Genomic DNA, 19255 nt, shown 5'->3' with positions numbered 1-19255 from the left:
CCTGGTGTTGACCTGGCCCTTCCTGCCTAATGGAGGCCTTCCTGGGACTAGAACATGCTTTTTGTCACCCATTCATTCATTTATTCATTCAACATGCAAAAAACGGAGCTTCTACCATATACCAGGAACCGTGCTGAGTGTGAGGAAGAGTAGAACAAGGCTGAGTCCTCAGAGTTTATATTCTAGTGGGGAAACAGACAAATCACTGTGACAATACCTCAGGAGAGGTCAGTGCAGGTCAGCACAGGTAAGCTGCAGGGGGAGCAGTGAAAAGTCAACCAAGACTTCCTCAGGGAAGTCCTTCTTGAATTGAGCTTTGAAGAAGAAGTAGAAGTTAATCTATTGGGTTGGAGGGGTAGATGGGGAGGACATTTTCATCGGAGGAAAGAATTTGCTTCAAGGCAAACTGGGACAAGGGCCAAGTTCCCTGTGGCTCAAAACCCAGAAGGCATGCCACATGAATTTCCCCGCTTATTGGAGCTGTGCGATGTTTTTCAAATGTATTTTCATGTTGTCCAATGAAACGGAGGTGGGTAACAAATACTTCAGGAGTGATGTGCCCCTGGAGACCGGGCTAGACAGTGTCCTCCCGGGTCATGGCATGATCTTTATTTTTAGAAGAGGTTCCCAATTTGAAATGATTAAACACTCCACCCCAATCCCGCTACCCAGGCTGGGAGGGTCACTGTTCCTTGGCATCTTGTGTCTCTTTTTGGCAGTGTGTCTTTCTGGAAACAGGCAAAACGGTTGTGTTGAAGCCGGCGTAGGTCCCTAGCTTTAGGAGGATATCACAAAGGTCCAGAGGTTTTATACTTAAGACGTATTCCTGATGTCCTTTGAGAGGTTGCCCAGTCATTCCACAGTGTAGATGCTTACAGAGTGGGAGCCTTCCAGGCCCCTCACCCACTCCAGATCTTCTGGGACTTCCTTTTCATAAAAAGTGCAAGCACTATTTGTCGCCAAAACTCAACTCACTCAAACTCCACTGTAAAGCAACTGTCTTAATGGTCATTTTGCACCATTTTAGGCATTTAAGACAAGGGAGGGGAACTAACCTTGAATATCAATTACATGTTACATATTCCGTGGTGCTTTCCTAGTATTCTCTCATGGAAGCTCTACGCTGACCCAGTGAACTGGGTGACGTTGTCCAAGAAATTAACACGTTGTCCCAGGCATGGCAGGGAAAGGACATTTTAATGAAGAACCCCATGGCCATGGAATGATGTAATTGTGTTCCACACAGTCACCAAAAGTCACCTTTTGGCACCTGCTAATCAGTTGGTGGCTGGTGTTTTAATAGTCTCTTTCTGGGAGAAATGGATATTGTTTTTATTTACCTCATCAGAACCCTGTCTCCTCTAACTTCTTCCTTACTCCTTGTGTGAGGATACCCCAAAGCCCCAGTTGGCTCTATATTTGCCTTTGGTGAGGTTAGCCAGTGGGGGCCCACTGGTTTGGGAAACGGTATGAAGAAAAGACTTTTTCCTGCAATTTCTCATCCGGAATGTTCCTGTGTATGAACGAATCTCCAATTCCGTGCGAGTTGACTGTGAACGATATGGGTGATCTCTCAGGGAGTTAGGGATCAGTTTGGCGATTGGCTAGTCCCAATGCCAGTCCACCTGTTTGACTCTGTTCCTGTGACATTGACCCGCCCATCTCAGAAATCTAGGCTGAGACCTGGTCAAGGGTGTAGATGGGGGATTAAGAAGATGCCTTTGTCTGGGGGTGCCTGGGTGGCTCAGAGGGTTGAGTCTCTGCCTTCGGCTCAGGTCATGATCCCAGCGTCCTGGGATTGAGTCCCCCATTGGGCTCTCAGCAGGGGGCCTGCTTCCTCCTCTTTCTCTCTCTCTCTCTGCCTGCCTCTCTGCCTTCTTGTGACCCCCCCCCTTTGTCTCTCTCTGTGTCAAATAAATAAATAAATAAAATCTTTAAAAAATTATTAAAAAAAAAGAAGATGCCTGTGTCTGAATTGTGGTAGCAAATTTGAGCCCTAACCCAGCATTAGTAGTGTTACTAAATCATGCTTTTGGAAAGAGAAACACAGTTAAGGACAGAAAGCAATGGTGGCTATTCTATCATTGGTGTGTCTCTTGTCTCTAAGTCACATGTCTGCCTCTCCCTGTGGGGACCGACGCGAAGAACTGGGAGGTCCCCTCATGGTTGGTCATGATTCATCCCTTGGTAAACTCTAAGCTTATTCAGTCCCGAGTGACCAAAAATGGAGGCTACTGAGGGTGGGGAAGATCCTCTCCCTCCCCACAGAGAATCACAGAACCTTAGAGCATTAAAGAATTTCTAAATCAGCCCTTTTATTTTATAAGTTAAGAGCTTGGGACACCCCCCCAAATCGGCCAAAAATGATACCTAAACCCTATTGGTTTCTGACACTGAATTTGTTTTCGTACTACTTTATCTCCTGTCTCTTGATTTTCCTAAGCAGCTTTATACCCATTTTATCCCCCGTGCTATTTCTTTCTTTTTTTTTTAAAGATTTTATTTATTTATTAGACAGAGAGAGATCATAAGTAGACAGAGAGGCAAGCAGAGAGAGAGAGAGGAGGAAGCAGGCTCCCTGCTGCGCAGAGAAGCCGACGCGGGGCTTGATACCAGGACCCTGAGATCATGACCTGAGCCGAAGGCAGCGGCCCAACCCACTGAGCCACCCAGGCGCCCCCCGCCCCGTGCTATTTCTAACACAACCAGATAGCAGCAGGCCTGGAGTTAGAACCCAGACCACCTGACTACCTGTTTTATTTTGTCCACAGGTCCAATCCTGTCACAGTTTGGGAAAACTATATGCCATGTTCTTTAGCCAGACCTCTGGATGTCCAGGAGAAGGCCATAGAAAAGGAATATCATTGGTGAAGTGGTTCACCAACAGGTCCTTTCTAGAAAGTGTTTTTGGGATCTGAGAAATGGACATAGAAGCCCAAAGATGGACAGAAGAAGGGACTGAGGGAGATTTTGGAGTTGTAAACCTTGAGCTTCATTCATGGGGTCTTTGAGGACACAGTGGCTGTCGGAGAAAGAGAGAGAGGGAGAGAGAGTCTGACTTCTTGGTCAGTGAGCTTCCTTGACCCCGTTCCAGCAGGTCTTACAGGACCTAGCAAGGGCGGCTGGACTAGTGGGCTGGCAACGCCCCCACTGTCTTAGAGTTTCAGTCCCTTTTACAGCAAAGATGGTATTCTTTAGGGAGCAGGGGAAATCCCGGACATGAGGTGATCACAGCTGTAATCACCACATTGTGGTGTTCCATGCTTTGAGCTGCCGACCCCAGCACACCAACGGCTTGAGGAAAAGCCCCTCAGTAGGCTCTAGTTCTGTTCTTGAGGCTCTAACCTAGGATTCCCCCAATAGGGCAGTTCCTGAGTGTTGTCCCCTCAGGCTCTCGGCCCTGGGCAGCAGAGAGGGCTGCGTGGTGATGCCCCTTGGAGGTTCTCACAACCTCTAGGCCAAAACACGTCCGTTGCTTTTGGATTCCCTGGGAATGTTCTGCTGCCATCCCACCGGGCCAGTGGAGGAGGAAGAAAGAGTTTGGTGCCAGATATGGCACCACAGAAGGGTACAGGCAGGAATTCTGAATCTGACCCCACATCTAAGGAGCCTATTCTTAGAGGCTCTTGACAGAGCACGGGAAATCAAACGCTGATGAAAAGCAGGTTCTGAGAAGAGCTTGAAGCTCAGCACCAGCCCGACGACATGTTCCCTTTCAGGCCACGGAGGGAGTCTTGAGCGATGAGCTGAGCGTGCCGGCGAGCCAGCTTCTGGGGGTGGGGGGGGTCTGGCCGGGGCAGCGACGGCCACGTGAACAGCGTCGACCTCATTCGGTGGAGAAGTTTGGACTGCAGGAAATTACAGGCTATTTCTTCCGGTTTTCAGTCATCCAAACAGCTGTCCCATCACGTGGCCATGCTTTGCGGGGCTATGGGGAGTGATCCAGCAGATGTTGGTTTATAGAAACATCCAATGTTAAGGAATTGTCTTGCTAAATCTTCCATCCCAAAGGCCCTCAAGGAGAACTTGAAGTGGTCATCGGTGTTGGCCAGCATCAGTCTGGGTGGATTTGGGCCAACCAAGGCACATCTGGGCTTTTCAATTCCTTCTCACTTGGTTTGGGGTGCACCCCCAAAGCTGTAGGAAGGGAGGATTGATAAGAGGCTAAGGATACACACTTGATATAACTTCCTGTGCTTATCCAGCATGTAGATGTCCAGAGTTGTATCTGGTGGGAGCTTCAAGCTCAAGTTTGGATAGACAGGTTTCCAAAGCATCTATCTTCCGCTCTTCTTTGTTCTAATGTCTCCTTGTTACAGAAGCCTTCCCCGGGCCTCCGAGGCAGAATCGCCCTGATCGTATCTCCACTTGAAATATGTGTGTTCATTTAGTTGGTCTTCCACTAAAATGCGCACTCTCTGAGAGTGAGGGATGTGCCCTCTCTGTTTATCATGCTATCTTTAGCACCTCGAACAGCATGGGGTCTGTCATATGTCCAGTGGAATTCCGTGGCATAAATGCAAGCCTGGAAGGAGGCTTGCTAAAGCCGGCTGCTACCAGTCTGTCCATGAAAGGGCCTTGTTCCCAGGAGAAAGCAAGGTGTCCTTTGTTGTTGCTTTCTAATTCCTTATTTCTCCAAGCAAACATTCATCAGTCACTTGGAGCAGGTGTGAAAGATCACAGCCCTGCTCTCCCAGGGCTCACAGACTGGTGGCAGATGAAGATGTTGGCATTAAATCCTTTCTTTAAGATACAGCTCTGGCATCAGCCCTCCAGGGAGCCTTTCTTGAACACTCTTGTCCCACAATGAGAGGTGGGTGCCATTTTCCCCATAGCACGGTAAGCCCTGCAGAGCTTGACTGTGACCCACAAGTGAAGCAGACTAGTACTATACAAAGGGCTTTCTGTTTCCCCTCACGAGCTCCTTAAGAGCAAGGATTGCCCCTTACTCTTTCCTGAGCAGAGTGGCTGACATACAGAATACTCAGTAAGTGAGAGGTATCCTTGCGATTACTGCTGTGACTATGTGCTTTCAGGAACCAGCATTCAGATAGCCGTGTACGTGGATAATCTCATTTAAGATATTCTGAAGCTGTATACAGCTTGGAAACAGCTCTTTACTGTTTTATAGTATGATATAATGCTGTTTTCTATAATATTTTCTGTTTCGTGCTCTCCTCGTGTTCTGGGGATGCAGTGACCATTTAGGCTGCTGTGGAATATTTACCATGAGTTCTTAGGGGACTTCGGGTTCCTAGATGCAGGCTGGGATCCTGAAGTAATTTACAAATCATTCTCTACGTGCAGATGTCACGGACTCCTATGAGCCTGGAGCATTTGTTTCATTTCAAGTGGGTGGGGGGAGACGGGGCTGAGGACGTCATGGGAATCCTCTCAGTAAATACATGTGGGTTCATGGCATTTTGGTGCTGCTCCTTTGATGTGGCTGGTTTTTGATTCAGGGTTGCAGGGACAGTTTGTCACAGCCTGAGAATCAGACCAAGGATCATGTGCCACAGGCCCCCAAGCCAACTGCTAGACTGAATGCATGTTAAACCAGTATCTGTTTTCACTTTGACATGGCTGTGTCGATGCCTGACACTTTTGTTATATCCTATGGAATTTGCCAGAACGTTTGGTGTAAATACTTGTTAGTTTCACTTAAATACCAACCATGTGCCTGAGTCTAACATCAGTGGCAAAATGGCTTCAGTTGAAGCAGAAGGCAGGGGAATACAGTCTCCCGGGGATGCCGCGCGTTGCCAAAGGCTGGCTGACGGATCCCTTCTCTAATTCTGAAACACACATGGCCCCCCTTTTTTGGCTATTTCTTGATTTAGAGCTTCAGATGACTGGCTGGAGACGTGTTTAAAAATATCAAAAGATCCCAATGGAAACATCAAAATGTGGTCTATCCGTGTTAAAAAAGATCGTTTTGATCATTTGCCTCTGCTGTGTCATCCAAAGAGCCTTCCTGTCTGTTTCGCTTAGTGATTAGAAGAAGCGCTGTTTGTTGCTTGCTGACCGGATTGGCCCTCATCTGCTTGCTGCTAGCCGTCCTGTCCTGCTTTCTGAGAGATCGTTAGTGCACACGTGTCAGCTGGTCGAGGTTGGCCCCAAACGAACCAGATGAGTAGATAATCAGGCCACTCCGGGGAGACCAAGATGCTTATATTTTGGACTAAGAGTTTCAGTTGGGTATTCTAACCAGACTGGGAAACATCATTGCTAATTTCAAAGTATTTTGGTAGCAAGTATATTAAGCAGTCTGTTATAAAAAAGTAAGTAGATGTGCTTGTGTCCTTGGTCTCCAATCTGAGACTCTGGGAGCTAAGCTCAGTGTCTTGCTGGGACGGAGGTGCCAATAGGTAGGTCCTTTGAGTTACGTGTCACCCTCGTCATGAACTTGATGAAGACTGTGTGTGTCCACGCTCCCTGCATGAAGGGGCCGCAGACGTCGTTGCTATGGCAGGCCCCTAACATGCATTGTGATGTTCAATTTCCACAAGCGAGGCATCAAGGCCTTCTTTCTACACACCACACAGCTAGCAAGCGATGGAGGCACGATTTGAATCCTACGTTCCCTGTTTACAAAACCCAAGCTATTTCTATTACAACCAGTGACTCCAAACCACAGGTTTGCAGATTGATAATCATCCCCAAAGAAAGCTTTTCCAGTCTGTGGTGAGAATTTCGGGATAAGGCTCACACCCTCCCATCCTGGAAGGCGTTGCCATTTAGTTGGAGGCTGTGACCCATCTTTCTAGGTGTTAAAGATGACTAAAAAATCTGTAATCACATGATGGTGATTGGAAATGGCAGCTGACAAAAGTGTCTTAAGTTGTCAAAGTAAAAATAAAATAAAATAAAATAAAATAGGCCTTTCTATGTCAAACTCCAAGCTGAAATTTGAAATCTTATTGGCCTGGCAAATGGCAAAGCTGGAAAAAGAGGTAGGGTGCTTATTACCCCATCAAGCGTTGCATTGCAGACCCTCACCATGGTTTGGGGTCACATGGGGTTTATCTGGGAAAGGGCTGGGCTGCCTTGAAGGATGAAGGTGATCACATGCTTCTTAAAGCCATCCTTCTTGGACACTGTGTAGCATGATGCGGGCAGCTTAGCGCAGCCTTGGCCGTGCAAATGACCTATTAAAAACCACAGTCGATTGAATTTTTAAAAAACTAGGTAAACCATCCTTTCCAAAAGAGAGGCAAAGCTTGGCCTACCCACACTGATGACTTTGACGTGACCAGGATGGGGAAGACTTGAGCTCAGAGGCATTTTAATGTGGCATGATTTAGGTCATAACTCTTCTGACCTCAGATCTGATTCAGATCATTCAACATCACCTCTTTGCCATTGATCTAAGAATGGAAGAGCTCAGGTTTTGGAGGCAGACATATCTGGGTTTATATCTCCATTTCTTGTAACCTGTGACCCTGAGGAAGTTACTTTCTGGAAAACAGGACAGAGATTCTTGCCTCTCAGAGTTACCTTGGTGGGCAACTCTTAGACAAAATCCTTACCACTGCTTGTGGCAGGTCTTTTTAAAAAATATTTTTTTAATTGAGACAGACAGAGGGGTGGGGAAGAGGAGGGACAGAAGGAGTGGGAGAAGCAGACTACCAGCTGAGCAGGGAGTGGGACGCAGGGTTTGATGCTAGGACCCTGAGATCATGACATGAGCCAAAGGCAGACGCTTAACCTACTGAGCCTCCCAGGGGCCCCTTGTTGGTACGCCTTTTCTTTACCATGATGATCCAAGATGGTAGGGATAGACGTGCCCAGCACGTGGGTGTTCAGTGTGTCCTGGTGTCCTCCTTAAAGGCCAACTGTAATTCAGAGTACCCTGAGTTGCTCTGGTTTTTATTTTCCTACCCCTGGTTCCAGATACCCCGCTGTGTCTGCGGGGGAGGCCTGTTTGACCTGCTATTGCCCGAGCGCCTCTGACTGTATCTGGGTGGCACCCACTGAGCTCTCACCACTCTTTGTGCTTCTATTGCAGTGCCAACAACATGCCCAAGCAGGTGGAAGTCCGAATGCACGACAGCCACCTCAGCTCAGAGGAGCCCAAGCAGCGACACCTGGGCCTACGTCTGTGTGACAAGCTGGGGAAGAATCTCCTGCTCACACTGACTGTGTTTGGTAGGTGACAGGGGCCTTCCCTCCTTCCTGGCTCTCTCCTGGCTCTGGGCGGAAGCTGGGTCACACAGCCAGCCCTGCTGCAGGATGAAAGCCTCATGCCTTCCCTAAGGCCTCCTTTGCCCACAGCTGCCTTGATGGCATAATGTTCCCCTCACCTGCCCCAGCCATGCATTTTTCTTCTTTGGGATTCTAGTGGTCCTTACAACTTCCCGTGAATACGTTAACAGGCAGATTCCCGGCCCTGCACATGTAGACTTTGGGCCATCTGCAGTGAGGTCTTGGAATCTGTGTCTTAACAGACCTTCTAGGTTATTCCTAAGCAGATGATCGGCATAGCACATTTAGAGGAATACCTGCATACGATAAAGGCAGCTGGTGCTGAAAACCCCATGAAGGGGCTCCTGAGGTCTAGCCTCTACACACCCTATTACCTTAGATTAGTCCAGCACGTTAGCGAATGAGGTCAGGCTGGAAGAGGGTTCTTCTCCAGAGTCTGATTCCTCTGCCTCAGACCTTCCCTGGGCTGTGGGTGTCCTTTGGTGTGACTGTTGACACAATCTTCATCTTGGGTTTTCAACCAGGGTTTGTTGAAAAGTGGACAAGTTGCCCGGTCTTGAAATGACAACCACACCATTTCCTATCTTTATCCCTCCTTGTTCTTCAGCTCTCTCCTAGGCTACACAGAGAAGCAATGAACAACTCCTCACCTCCAACCCTTTCCCCACTCAGCTCCCTAACTTCTCCTCCTCTGAGTCTATCATCCTGGACATCAGTGGACCAGGGTCAGAACTGCAGGCTTGCCACAGTTCTGTTCACTTAATGAAAGAAAACAGAAGTGTGGTAGGGGTTTCCAAAGCTTACCTTCCACGTAAAGAAATTTCACTCATCATAGGTCATCAAGAAGTATGTTTTCCTCCTGTGAAAGTAAAAAAAAAAAAAAAAAGATCAGGCTTTTGACCACAGTGCTCTCTGCACACCCCTGGAGTTAACACCCCAGTTCATGGACCTAGGAACTACTCCCCATCTCAGCTAGTGGTGCTATGTCTGACCTGATTTGTGGTTTCTACAAGATCTTTGATATCAGCTGTCTGTTTGCAGATACCTGGTTAGTCTTGTGGAATCCCCGAGCATGCAAAGTGAAAGGCTCCCACCAACAACTCTGCCCACATTGTTTCTTCTCAAATTATACACTTTGAGAGACGCCCCCTAATCTCCCATAAAAGTCTCTCACAAAGGCGAGTCTAAAGATTATGTAAAAGAACATAGAAGTCAAGGACAAAACTTCTTAAGAATGAGCCATGGGGAAATCTTTGGGAGCCAAAGAAAATAGAAGGAGAAAGGAAACTCACAACCAGCTTGGTAGATCAAACGTTCCTTTTATCTGGTATGCAGTTAGAATACATGAAGCGCCATGCCACTGGCCAGGCTGAGGCTGAGAGAAGGGGAAGCAGTATTTGGCTGTATGTGAGGGATTATTTCTGCTGCCAATCTCTGAGGATAAAAGTGAAGAGTATCCTCAAAGAAGTTAGTCAAATCAAGGAGAGAAGGATCTCCTAGACCCTCCAGTGCTGCTTGTCTGAATAGACAGAGGTTCTCAATATTCTCTCCCTAGTCATTAAAATGAACTTGACTTATATAATGATATTTTCGTAACATGTTATTCATCATCCGATAACAGAGAGGTATGAGAAAGGTCAATGTCACTGAATCCCTAGAGCTATTCATTTGACTCACAAAACACAAACTCAAATATTTCCCCTCTCTCTCTTCTAGGTGTCATCCTGGGGGCAGTGTGTGGAGGCCTTCTTCGCTTGGCATCTCCCCTCCACCCTGATGTGGTCATGTTAATAGCCTTTCCAGGGGATATACTCATGAGGATGTTAAAAATGCTTATCCTGCCTCTCATCATCTCCAGCTTAATCACAGGTAAGACCATCTCTCTGGTGCCTGGCCATAGGGAATCACACCTCTGCTCTGGCTTGTTGATGGACCACTGAATCTCAGTTTGGTGGAATAAATAATTGGGATGATCTGTGTCATTTTATTTCAGAGCCTTGGTTTTCCTGTCTCTCAAAAGGAGATTTTGAATCCTAAAAAAAAAGTTTTCCATCTATTGATCAGTCTGACCATCTCTCTGTCTAGCAATAAAAGATGAAAGGGAAACAGCCACATTAAAAGTGATGATAAACAAAAATTAGAGGTTTTAATTTTGGATGTATACTTTTCTAATTTTCCAAATTATACTTGGCTCAGATTTTGATAAATAAAAGTAACAAATAGGAAAGGAAATTTTCTCTTAACTGTTTAACTAGGTATAGAGCGAAGTGGGTATTAAAAATAAAATAAAGATTAGATTTGAAACCCTTTGAGGTTTTTCAGAAAAGCACCCTTAATGTGTAAGTCATGTTTGCTTGTTTTGGGCTGAAAGAATTGTTTTATTTGAAAGAATTTGTTTGCTTCTATGGGCTTATACTGGCAGTTTTTTTCCTTACCAAATAATATTGCTCGAATAGGGTAAATTCATGGAGTTTAGAGACTGAGCTTGGAGTTAAGGATGAAAGCTAGGTTTTTTCGTTTGTTTGTTTTTAAAGATTTTATTTATTTGACAGAGAGAGAGAGATCATGAGTAGCCAGAGAGGCAGGCAGAGAGAGAGGGGGAAGCAGGCTCCCTGCTGAGCAGAGAGCCCAATGCGGGACTCAATCCCAAGACCCTGAGATCATGACCTGAGCCGGAGGCAGAGGCTTAACCCACTGAGCCACCCAGGCACCCCGAAAGCTAGGCTTTGATTGGTATTTGGGTGCCATCTGGGTGACCTTGAGAAAGCGGTCCCTCTGGACTCTCCACCTTATAAGGAAAGTGAGGCCTGGAAACACCGAGAGATTCAGATGCTTAGCCTGGTTTTTCTAGAGTCTCTGGTCAACCAGTGAGCCCGGTGAATGCAAGGTCTCATTATTCAGCCCAGACTGAGTGACATTGTACTGTCCCCATAAAGGCTTCTTTGCAAACCAGAGAAAATGTTCTCCATGCCCATTTAACAGAACATAGATAGGGCAAGATGGCCAGGAAAGTGAGCATCTGTTGGCCAGAATCCGACTTTTGGTTGTAAGTAGAAGTGGCTCAAATGCGGGTCAGCTCAATTCAGGAAAGTTCACACCAATGACTTCCTCCCCCACAGCAAGGGCTACAATCCCGCTTGTCTAGTAAAAGCAGAAACTGAAACCAGGAAGTAGAAAACTAGCATAAACAACTGGGAAAAAACCCAGTGAAGGTAGGAGTTTTTGTGACTTGGCTTGGAATTTCCTCCAGCAATCACAGGACCTCCCACAGTATAGATGAAGTCCCATCTTTGTGTTCTCTAATCCCTGCACCAGGTTGGAAGATGTAGGTCTCCACCTACATTTTGTGCTTCACCTCGGAGGAAGGAGGGCTGTGCTAGATCACTAGGCTAGACTCTTGATATCAATCACCAGGACTACTAGCTTTTCTTTTTTTTTTTTAAGTGAGGACATTAATAACAACAATGAAGTAAAAACCAGCAGGTACTAGCACCGTCACTTCATAAAGAAAAGATGTCTTAATGCCATATAAATAGGAAGGACATCATCTCGGAATTAAAAATGGAATATATTCAACTTTAACTCATTATTGCTCACTATTGCAGACTGACAAAAAAGTAGTTACCGGTCAGTTTATAAACTCTGAACGAGAGAGATCAGGTTTATAAACTCGGAAGAAGAGATCGTCAACTCTCCGCAGTTCTCTCGAACCTCAAAAATGTCCTTGGCGGATCAAACCGTAAACTGTAGGATTGGAATCTTCAGTAGCAGCAGCCGTAATCAACCACGAATGCATCTGAGTAATACAGAGCCGTGTTACGGGGATGCAGAGATGGGCAGTTAACAGAGACATCACAGGAGTCCTCTTTCCAATATCTTTTCAATGCAGGGTTGTCGGGCCTGGATGCTAAAGCCAGTGGGCGCCTGGGGACGAGAGCCATGGTGTATTACATGTCCACAACCATCATCGCTGCGGTGCTGGGGGTCATCCTGGTCTTGGCGATCCACCCAGGAAACCCCAAACTCAAGAAGCAGCTGGGGCCAGGGAAGAAGAATGATGAAGTGTCCAGCCTGGATGCCTTCCTGGACCTTATTCGCAATCTCTTTCCTGAAAACCTGGTCCAGGCCTGTTTTCAACAGGTAACCCAACGTTCCAATGCTATATGCCCCTTCAGCCTCCTAAATGAGCAAGATAGCAACTTGCAGAGTGTTTCACTGAACCAGCTCTGGGGAGTCATTTCCTTATATTAAATTATCTCTCTCTCTAGAGCTTGTTTGAGATGATTTGCAGCAGGATTTTGGGATTAAAGTCATGTTTATTTATTTATTTAGTTTTTGTTTTGTTTTGTTTTGTTATTAAACTTCTTTTATTTTTTCCAGCTCACTTAACATTTTGCTCTGGGAATCTCCTTTCTTACCTATTTTTTTTTCCTTCCTGTTACCTCTTTCCTTGTTTGTGGTTCCCCTCTGCATGTTGTCCAAAGACACATTTTTTTTTAAATTACTTTTTTATATGACAGAGATCACAAGTAGGCAGAGAGGCAGGCAGAGGGGGGCGGGGAAGCAGGCTCCCTGCTGAGCAGAGAGCCCAACAGAGAGCTTGATCCCAGGACCCTGAGACCATGACCTGAGCCAAAGGCAGAGGCTTTAACCCACTGAGCCACCCAGGCACCCCTCAAAGATGCATTTTTATCACTTTTGCCCACAACACTCTAGAATGCCGAGTGTATCTCAGTGTTGGTAGTATAGCAAAACTGCAAGGGGTAGATTTAAAAAATACACATGACCTACAGAGTCAGAATCTCTAGTGTGGGCCCAGTGAGAGGGTATTTTTCAAATTGTGGAAATAATACACGAGGGTTGTAAAAAGTTTAAACAGTCTAGACGCACATAAGGAGTCAAGTCCTCACTTTTGGTCCTAAGAAATAGCCATGCTGAGAATTTTGTTTCCTTCTGAATATATAGTATGAAGTGTGCAATATCTTTTTTTTTTCCCCAAGATTTATTTATTGTAGAGCAAGAGAGAGCAGGAGAGAGTGAGAGAGCGTGTGCGAGCACGGGGAGGGCAGAGGGGGAGAGAGACGCCAGCAGACTGTGCTGAGCTCGAAGTCCAACATGCGGATGGAGCTTACAACCCTGAGATCATGACCTGAGCCCAGACAAGGGTCAGATACTCAACTGCATGTATGCATAATCTTAATAAAAAAAAAATCCACCTGAGTGAACTGCATTACTCATGCCGCGTTACACTTGCTTTTTATTTAGCAAGGTTTAGCATTCTCTCTCTCTCTCTTTTCATGACCGTGTGGTATATCTAAAAAATAAATTCTTGGGCACTTATGTCTTGCCAAAGAGTTTCATATTTCAGATTTGCTGGATGTTGCAAAATGGCTCTACAAAAATTTGTATTAATGTCTATTCCCACCAAGTGCATACAGGAAGATCAATTTTTTAAAGCATTATGATTCTTAAAAAATGGATGATTCTGCTGAGCAGAGCCACCGTGAGAGCCTCCGAGGCCCCACTCACCAGTCTGTTGTCTAGCCCCAAGGTCAGGTTAGGTTAGAATATACTCCAGTTCCCAGTAACCCAGGGAGCAAGTCAACTAGAACCAAAGATCCTCCTTCAGTCATTTCCGGGAAAGCACAAAAAAATGAACTCAAGAAAGAGGCAGCCTGGAGGAACCGTTTCCCTTCCCAGCTGCCCCCAAAATACTGTTGCCAATCACTGGGGAGCCCAAATAACTCTGGGTTAGGATATGTTCTCCGATTTCTGATGCCAGTCTTCGGGCACCATAGCATGGCACTATGTTAAAGAAATGCATTTCCTGGATAAGGAAGATGTGTATGGGGCGCCTGGGTGGTTCAGTGGGTTAAGCATCTGCCTTCGGCTCAGGTCATGATCCCAGGGTTCTGGGATCAAGTCCCGCAGTGGACTTCCTGCTCGACGGAAGTCTCCTTCTCTCTCTCCCACAGCCCTGCTTGTGCTCTCTTGCTCACTTTCTCTCTCTCTGATAAATAAATAAATAAAATTAAAAAGAAAAGAAGATGTGTATATATACACAATGGAATATTATTACTCAGCTTTCAAAAAGAATGAGATGTTGCCATTTGTAACAACGTGAATGGACCCGGAGGGTAGGATGCTAAGGGAAATCAATCAGAGAAAGACAAATACCATATGATTTCACTTATACGTGCAATCTAAAAAACAAGACAAACAAATAAACAAACAAGCAAAAAGCAGAAGCAGACTGATAAATCCAGAGAACAAACGGATGGCTGGTAGAGGGAAGAGGATGGACAACATGGGCCGAGGGAAGACAGTGACACAGGCTTCCAGTAATGGACTGAGCAAGTCGCAGGGATGAAGGGCATAGTGGAGGGAAGAGAATCAGTGCTACTATAATAGAGTTGTGTGGTGATGGAGGGCAGCTGCCCTGGGGGTGAGCATGGTCTAACAGACTGACTTGTCTGGTCACCGCATTGTATACCTGAAACTAAAGTGATCTTGTAGTCAGCTCTACTCCAGTAAAAAATAAAAATAAAATAAAATTTAAGAAAACAATAAAAAGCAAAACCAAAAGGTTCCATTAAAAAAAAAATGATGGGTTAAAGCCTCTGCCTTTGGCTCAGGTCAGGGTCCCAGGGTCCTGGGATGGAGCCCCTCTCTGCTCAGCAGGGAGCCTGCTTCCTCCTCTCTCTCTGCCTGCCTCTCTGCCTACTTGTGATCTCTGTCTGTCAAATAAATAAATAAAATCTGTAAATAAATAAATAAATAAATAATGATGACAAAAGTAAAAGAAATCATTTCAGCTCTGGAGGTTGGCTGGGGAGGGAAGAGCAGCGGCCGGGGAGAGGTGTTTCCGGGCACTCCCTCTGTGGAGTGGATTTGGACCTCTGCCAGCCCACTTAGAAAGATGCATTCGCCTGCTTTGGAGAGAGAGACATAAGCGGGTGCCCCATCTGTTGTTAACATTCTGAAAAGAACACTGTGGAAGTATAGCTGTGGAACTGGGGAGGCAAGGATCGGGGCTTCCTTCTTGGGCCCTGTCGTGTCCACGTTCCATACAAGGACGCCCCCTTTGGTGCCCTCAATAGCGGGACACTGAAGCAGGCATGCCCCTGGAGCTGTTGCTCTGGACTGCAGTGAGCCGTGCTCGCACTCAGCGACCTGTCTGGTCAGTGGGCAGTCTTGGCTTGGAGCTGTCCATGGCAGGACCACTGAGGGCTGAGCTGTTCCCTGCCCCGCCCCCTCCGGGGACACCTCCTTCTGCCCCCACTGGCAACATTCATAAGGAATGAACCCTTCATCCCCCAGCAAAGCCCAGGGTCACTGTCCATTTGAGTTAGGATAATCAGAGGAAAAATTCTGTAGAATTTTTTAAAATGATTTATTTATTTTAGAGACAGAGAGAGCAGGAGCAGGAGGGGCAGAAGGAGAGGGAGAGAGAATCTCAAGCAGACTCCCATGCTGAGTGCAAAGACCCACATGGGGCTCCATCTCACGACCCTGAGATCATGACCCAAACCGAAACCCAGAGTCAGATGCTCACCTGACTGTGCCACCTCAGCACCCCTGTGTAGGTCATTCATCTACCTCAGGGCAAGGGAGCATGCAGATTCCTTAAGCTGGACTTCAGGCAGCCTAGAGGAAAGGGGTCTTAAACAAGGAGCCATCCATGGACTCAGGAGGACCTCGAAGAGGACCCAGAGAAAAGGAATCATCATAGGGTGACATTGCATTGCCAGAGAGAAATGGTGCCTGAGGGGTGCCTTTTGTGCCGTTGGGATACAGCTGGAAGTGATGACGAAAAGCCCGTCTTGGGTGTCGGGGGCCTTCACGATCAGAGTTAGACACAGGGCTGCAAAGAGGAAGGTGCACTTCCCCAGAGCAGAGGCTGTCTTCCCCCAGGTGGCAGGCCCCGTGTCTTACAGAGCAGGGAGGTGACCCAAGCCGAGGTTTCCAGGACAGCAACAGGCAGTCAGTTGCGGCCAGACCACAGGAATCCGACCCAGTGACAGGGACCATGTGGGTCTTCTCTTCCTGGGAATCCAGTTCACTCATCCACTCCTCACTTGTGGGCACCTCCTGGGTGCCAGGCTCCCTACTATGCAGGGGACGCCACGGGCAACGAGACACTCTGGGTCCCTGCCCAGGGGAACTTACATTCAGGGAGTGGGGAACACAGACCAGAACAAATATCACGTACATACACAAGCTATTAAAAAAATTAAGATAAGTGCTCTCTGAGCACCAGAGGCAGGATGAAGGGCTCTGCACTAACTGTGTGAGAGACACCTGAGCTGAAAGAGTAAGGGACAAACTGAGCTAGGCTGAGGATAGGGCGGAGCTGCTGGGGACTGGGGGCGGAGCCTGCCCAGAGGTGTTGCCCTCAGAGAGAAGGAAGGCCAGTGTTTGGGAGGTAGAGTGAACTGGGGGAAGCAAAGCCCAGCTCAGGCAGGACCTGGTAGGCCACGGCCAGTGTCAGGAACTTACTCTAAGAGAGTTTTAGGCACAGGGAGACAACTGTTTTTCTATTTTTAAGAAATCAACCCGGCAGCTTTAGATGTAGACAGAGCTCTGGGGAGCTGAACTTACCTGGTGTTTGCAGGTAGACTAGAAGGCGGGTGGGAATAGCAGTGAGCCGGCTTTTGCAGGTTCTAAGGTGAGAGACCCTGGTGGCTTGGACTTAGGTAGACTGGAGTTGGCACCTAGATGGCGCTGTCCAACCCAGGTAGGCCCAGATCAAGAACTCAGGCAGAAACCAGGCCCGTGTTCCTATATCCCTAGCAACTTACCTGCAACTTAAACCATTGGTCTGTGCTGTTTAGAAACTGATTTTGGAGTCCCACATGCCTCACCCTGAATCCCGCTTCAGCAACTAGCTTGCTGTCTGCCCTGAAGGTAGTTAGCCCTGGAGCCTTGAGGGGTTACTGTTGACAGAAGAGATGATATATGGCAGGCTGTGCACTTGACCCTGAGAGCCACCGTTTATTTACCACTAGGGCCACTAGTCTTTTGAACTCAAGCCTTGGCTTCTTTAACATTCCAAGGACAAATCCCCAATTGGCTTCTGGTCTTCCCATTTCCCCTGGGAGCGTGAATCTCTTGCTCCCAGAAGCCTCCCTTTGGATGGTTCCTGTGTTTTTTCTTCATGCCGATGTTGCCCAGGCCAAGGGGACCATGAGCTTCCTGTTCTCTCCTTGCATACTCAGCCTGAGCTTCCTCCCTCCCTGCAGAGGTGCAGGTGGTCAGGCTAGAACAGAGCTTATCCTGCTTTTCGCCCACTTTGGACAATGGTCAGTTTGGCATTGCTCACCGTTTGGCCCCGCCACAGTGAACTGGGACCATGGAGCTTAGGGAACAGAAGAATTCAGTGGTGTTCAGGCCCTCTGAGTTCAAGTCCCAGCTCTGCCAAGAGCTCTATTGATTGACAAGTCATTTGAGTTCCCCATGCCTCCCCTTCCGTATCTATTCAGGGTTCAGCCATCTGTTGCCTACTACATACCAGCACTGACATTCTAGGATTCTGCATGAGTTCTATTTTAATACCCTTGGAGGTATTGTTTCTCTGGGCTCTGATGTGAATTTTCACAGCACTCTGCATGCAGGGTGCCTGGCACCTTTAAAAATAGAATGGATGTCACAGATGTCGAGGAATAGCATGAGAGGTTCTTGGGAGGCCATTTCCACGGAGATGCTTGGGAAATATTGAGCAAGGCTTGGCATCACTGTCTAGAAGGAGTGGGTGTCTTCTTTCCTTACATTTTGATCTAGAAATATAAGCCAACATCCCTGTCATTGTAGCTGCTGGCTGCTAGTACATCTGGTGATCAGATGGAGATGCCCAGCAGAATATGATTCTGGAAGGAGCCCAAATGAGTGGGTCTGTGAAGACTCTGCCAGACAGGAACCAGGCAGGAAGGAGCAAAGCAGGTGGACCATGAGGCCTCACCTGATCCCTGCCAAAACCCTTACTCTCCTACTCTTGACCAGACCCAAGACCCCTCCTAAGGGACAAGAAGGGTCATCCAATTGGTTTCGCCATTATGAAGAGCATCCATGTTGGATGTTGGATGTTGTCTCCAAGATGCGGGGCTACCATCATGGGAATGTAAGAAGTAGACGTCTGTCCCCCACCTTGAAGTGTGCGTCCCATTACTGGATCACACCACATTACATATGAAAGTTATAAATCCTGTGATTATCACGTGATGAGAACAATCGTTTCCCACTATATTTGTGTCATAAAATGTCACTTTGTTAAACACAAACATATAAAGTATTCCCCAACCTTTGTAACCTTGTTTTGACAGTTCTTAATTATTTTTTCACTTACTGGGAACTTTATAAACATGTAAGTAGCTAGACTTTGGGTGATAAACCTCTCACGTTTCTGTTCTCCCCCACTCCGTTAGATTCAAACGGTGACCAAGAAAGTCTTGGTGCCGCCTCCATCAGACGAGGAGGGCAACGCCACCAATGCTGTCATCTCCTTGTTGAATGAGACTGTGACTGAGGCACCTGAGGAAGCGAAGGTGGTTATCAAGAAGGGCCTGGAGTTCAAGGACGGCATGAATGTTTTAGGTAGGCAACCTGGTGTTCATCGCAGGGGGAGATGATGGCCAACCCATCCTGCTTCTCAGCACCCAGCAGCCCTGCCTCCCTTCTCAGAAAACCTGTCGCTGATATTCTGTAGGTAGAGCAGGAGGTTCTCTCTAGAGAGCAAGTTGAGGGTCATGGTTACCGATAGTTGAGACATTAAGGAAGAAAGAGGGCAAGAAAGACCATGAGGGAACATGGCAGCTAGGGGTTGGTTATAAAAAAAGAGGGCACTAACATTCATTGGGCACATTCCCTGACTCTCTGTGTGGTGTTGACAAATAACTATCTCTGACTGTCTATTTCATGAAGTTACACATCCTATTTTTTCATTTTTTAAGCTTTCATATTATATTATATTATTTTTTGAGCTATTCTTGGGTGTTAATGCTGTGCTAGGCACAGGAGCAGCCTACCCCAGCTTTCATATTCTTGAAACAAACAC

The 19255-nt window shown here is 46.9% G+C and overlaps 1 protein-coding gene across 2 annotated transcripts in view; it reads left to right on the top strand.

Moving 5' to 3' along the window:
• The window catches only part of SLC1A2 (solute carrier family 1 member 2), a 132403-nt gene that overhangs the window by 65389 nt on the left and 47759 nt on the right, over positions 1 to 19255 (top strand). For both annotated transcript variants that reach the window (XM_082748956.1, XM_082748957.1), the window contains exons 2-5: positions 8009 to 8148; positions 9922 to 10074; positions 12095 to 12345; positions 18627 to 18795. In XM_082748956.1, the coding sequence (XP_082605082.1) occupies positions 8009 to 8148; positions 9922 to 10074; positions 12095 to 12345; positions 18627 to 18795 (713 nt within the window). The remainder of the gene's footprint in view (positions 1 to 8008; positions 8149 to 9921; positions 10075 to 12094; positions 12346 to 18626; positions 18796 to 19255) is intronic.

This window comes from Mustela nivalis (assembly GCF_964662115.1).
Source record: "Mustela nivalis genome assembly, chromosome: 9".
In the NCBI taxonomy this organism is placed as follows: Eukaryota; Metazoa; Chordata; class Mammalia; order Carnivora; family Mustelidae; genus Mustela; species Mustela nivalis.
The sequence above is the reverse complement of the archived record's forward strand: the minus strand, read 5'-3'. Positions and strand labels throughout refer to the sequence as shown.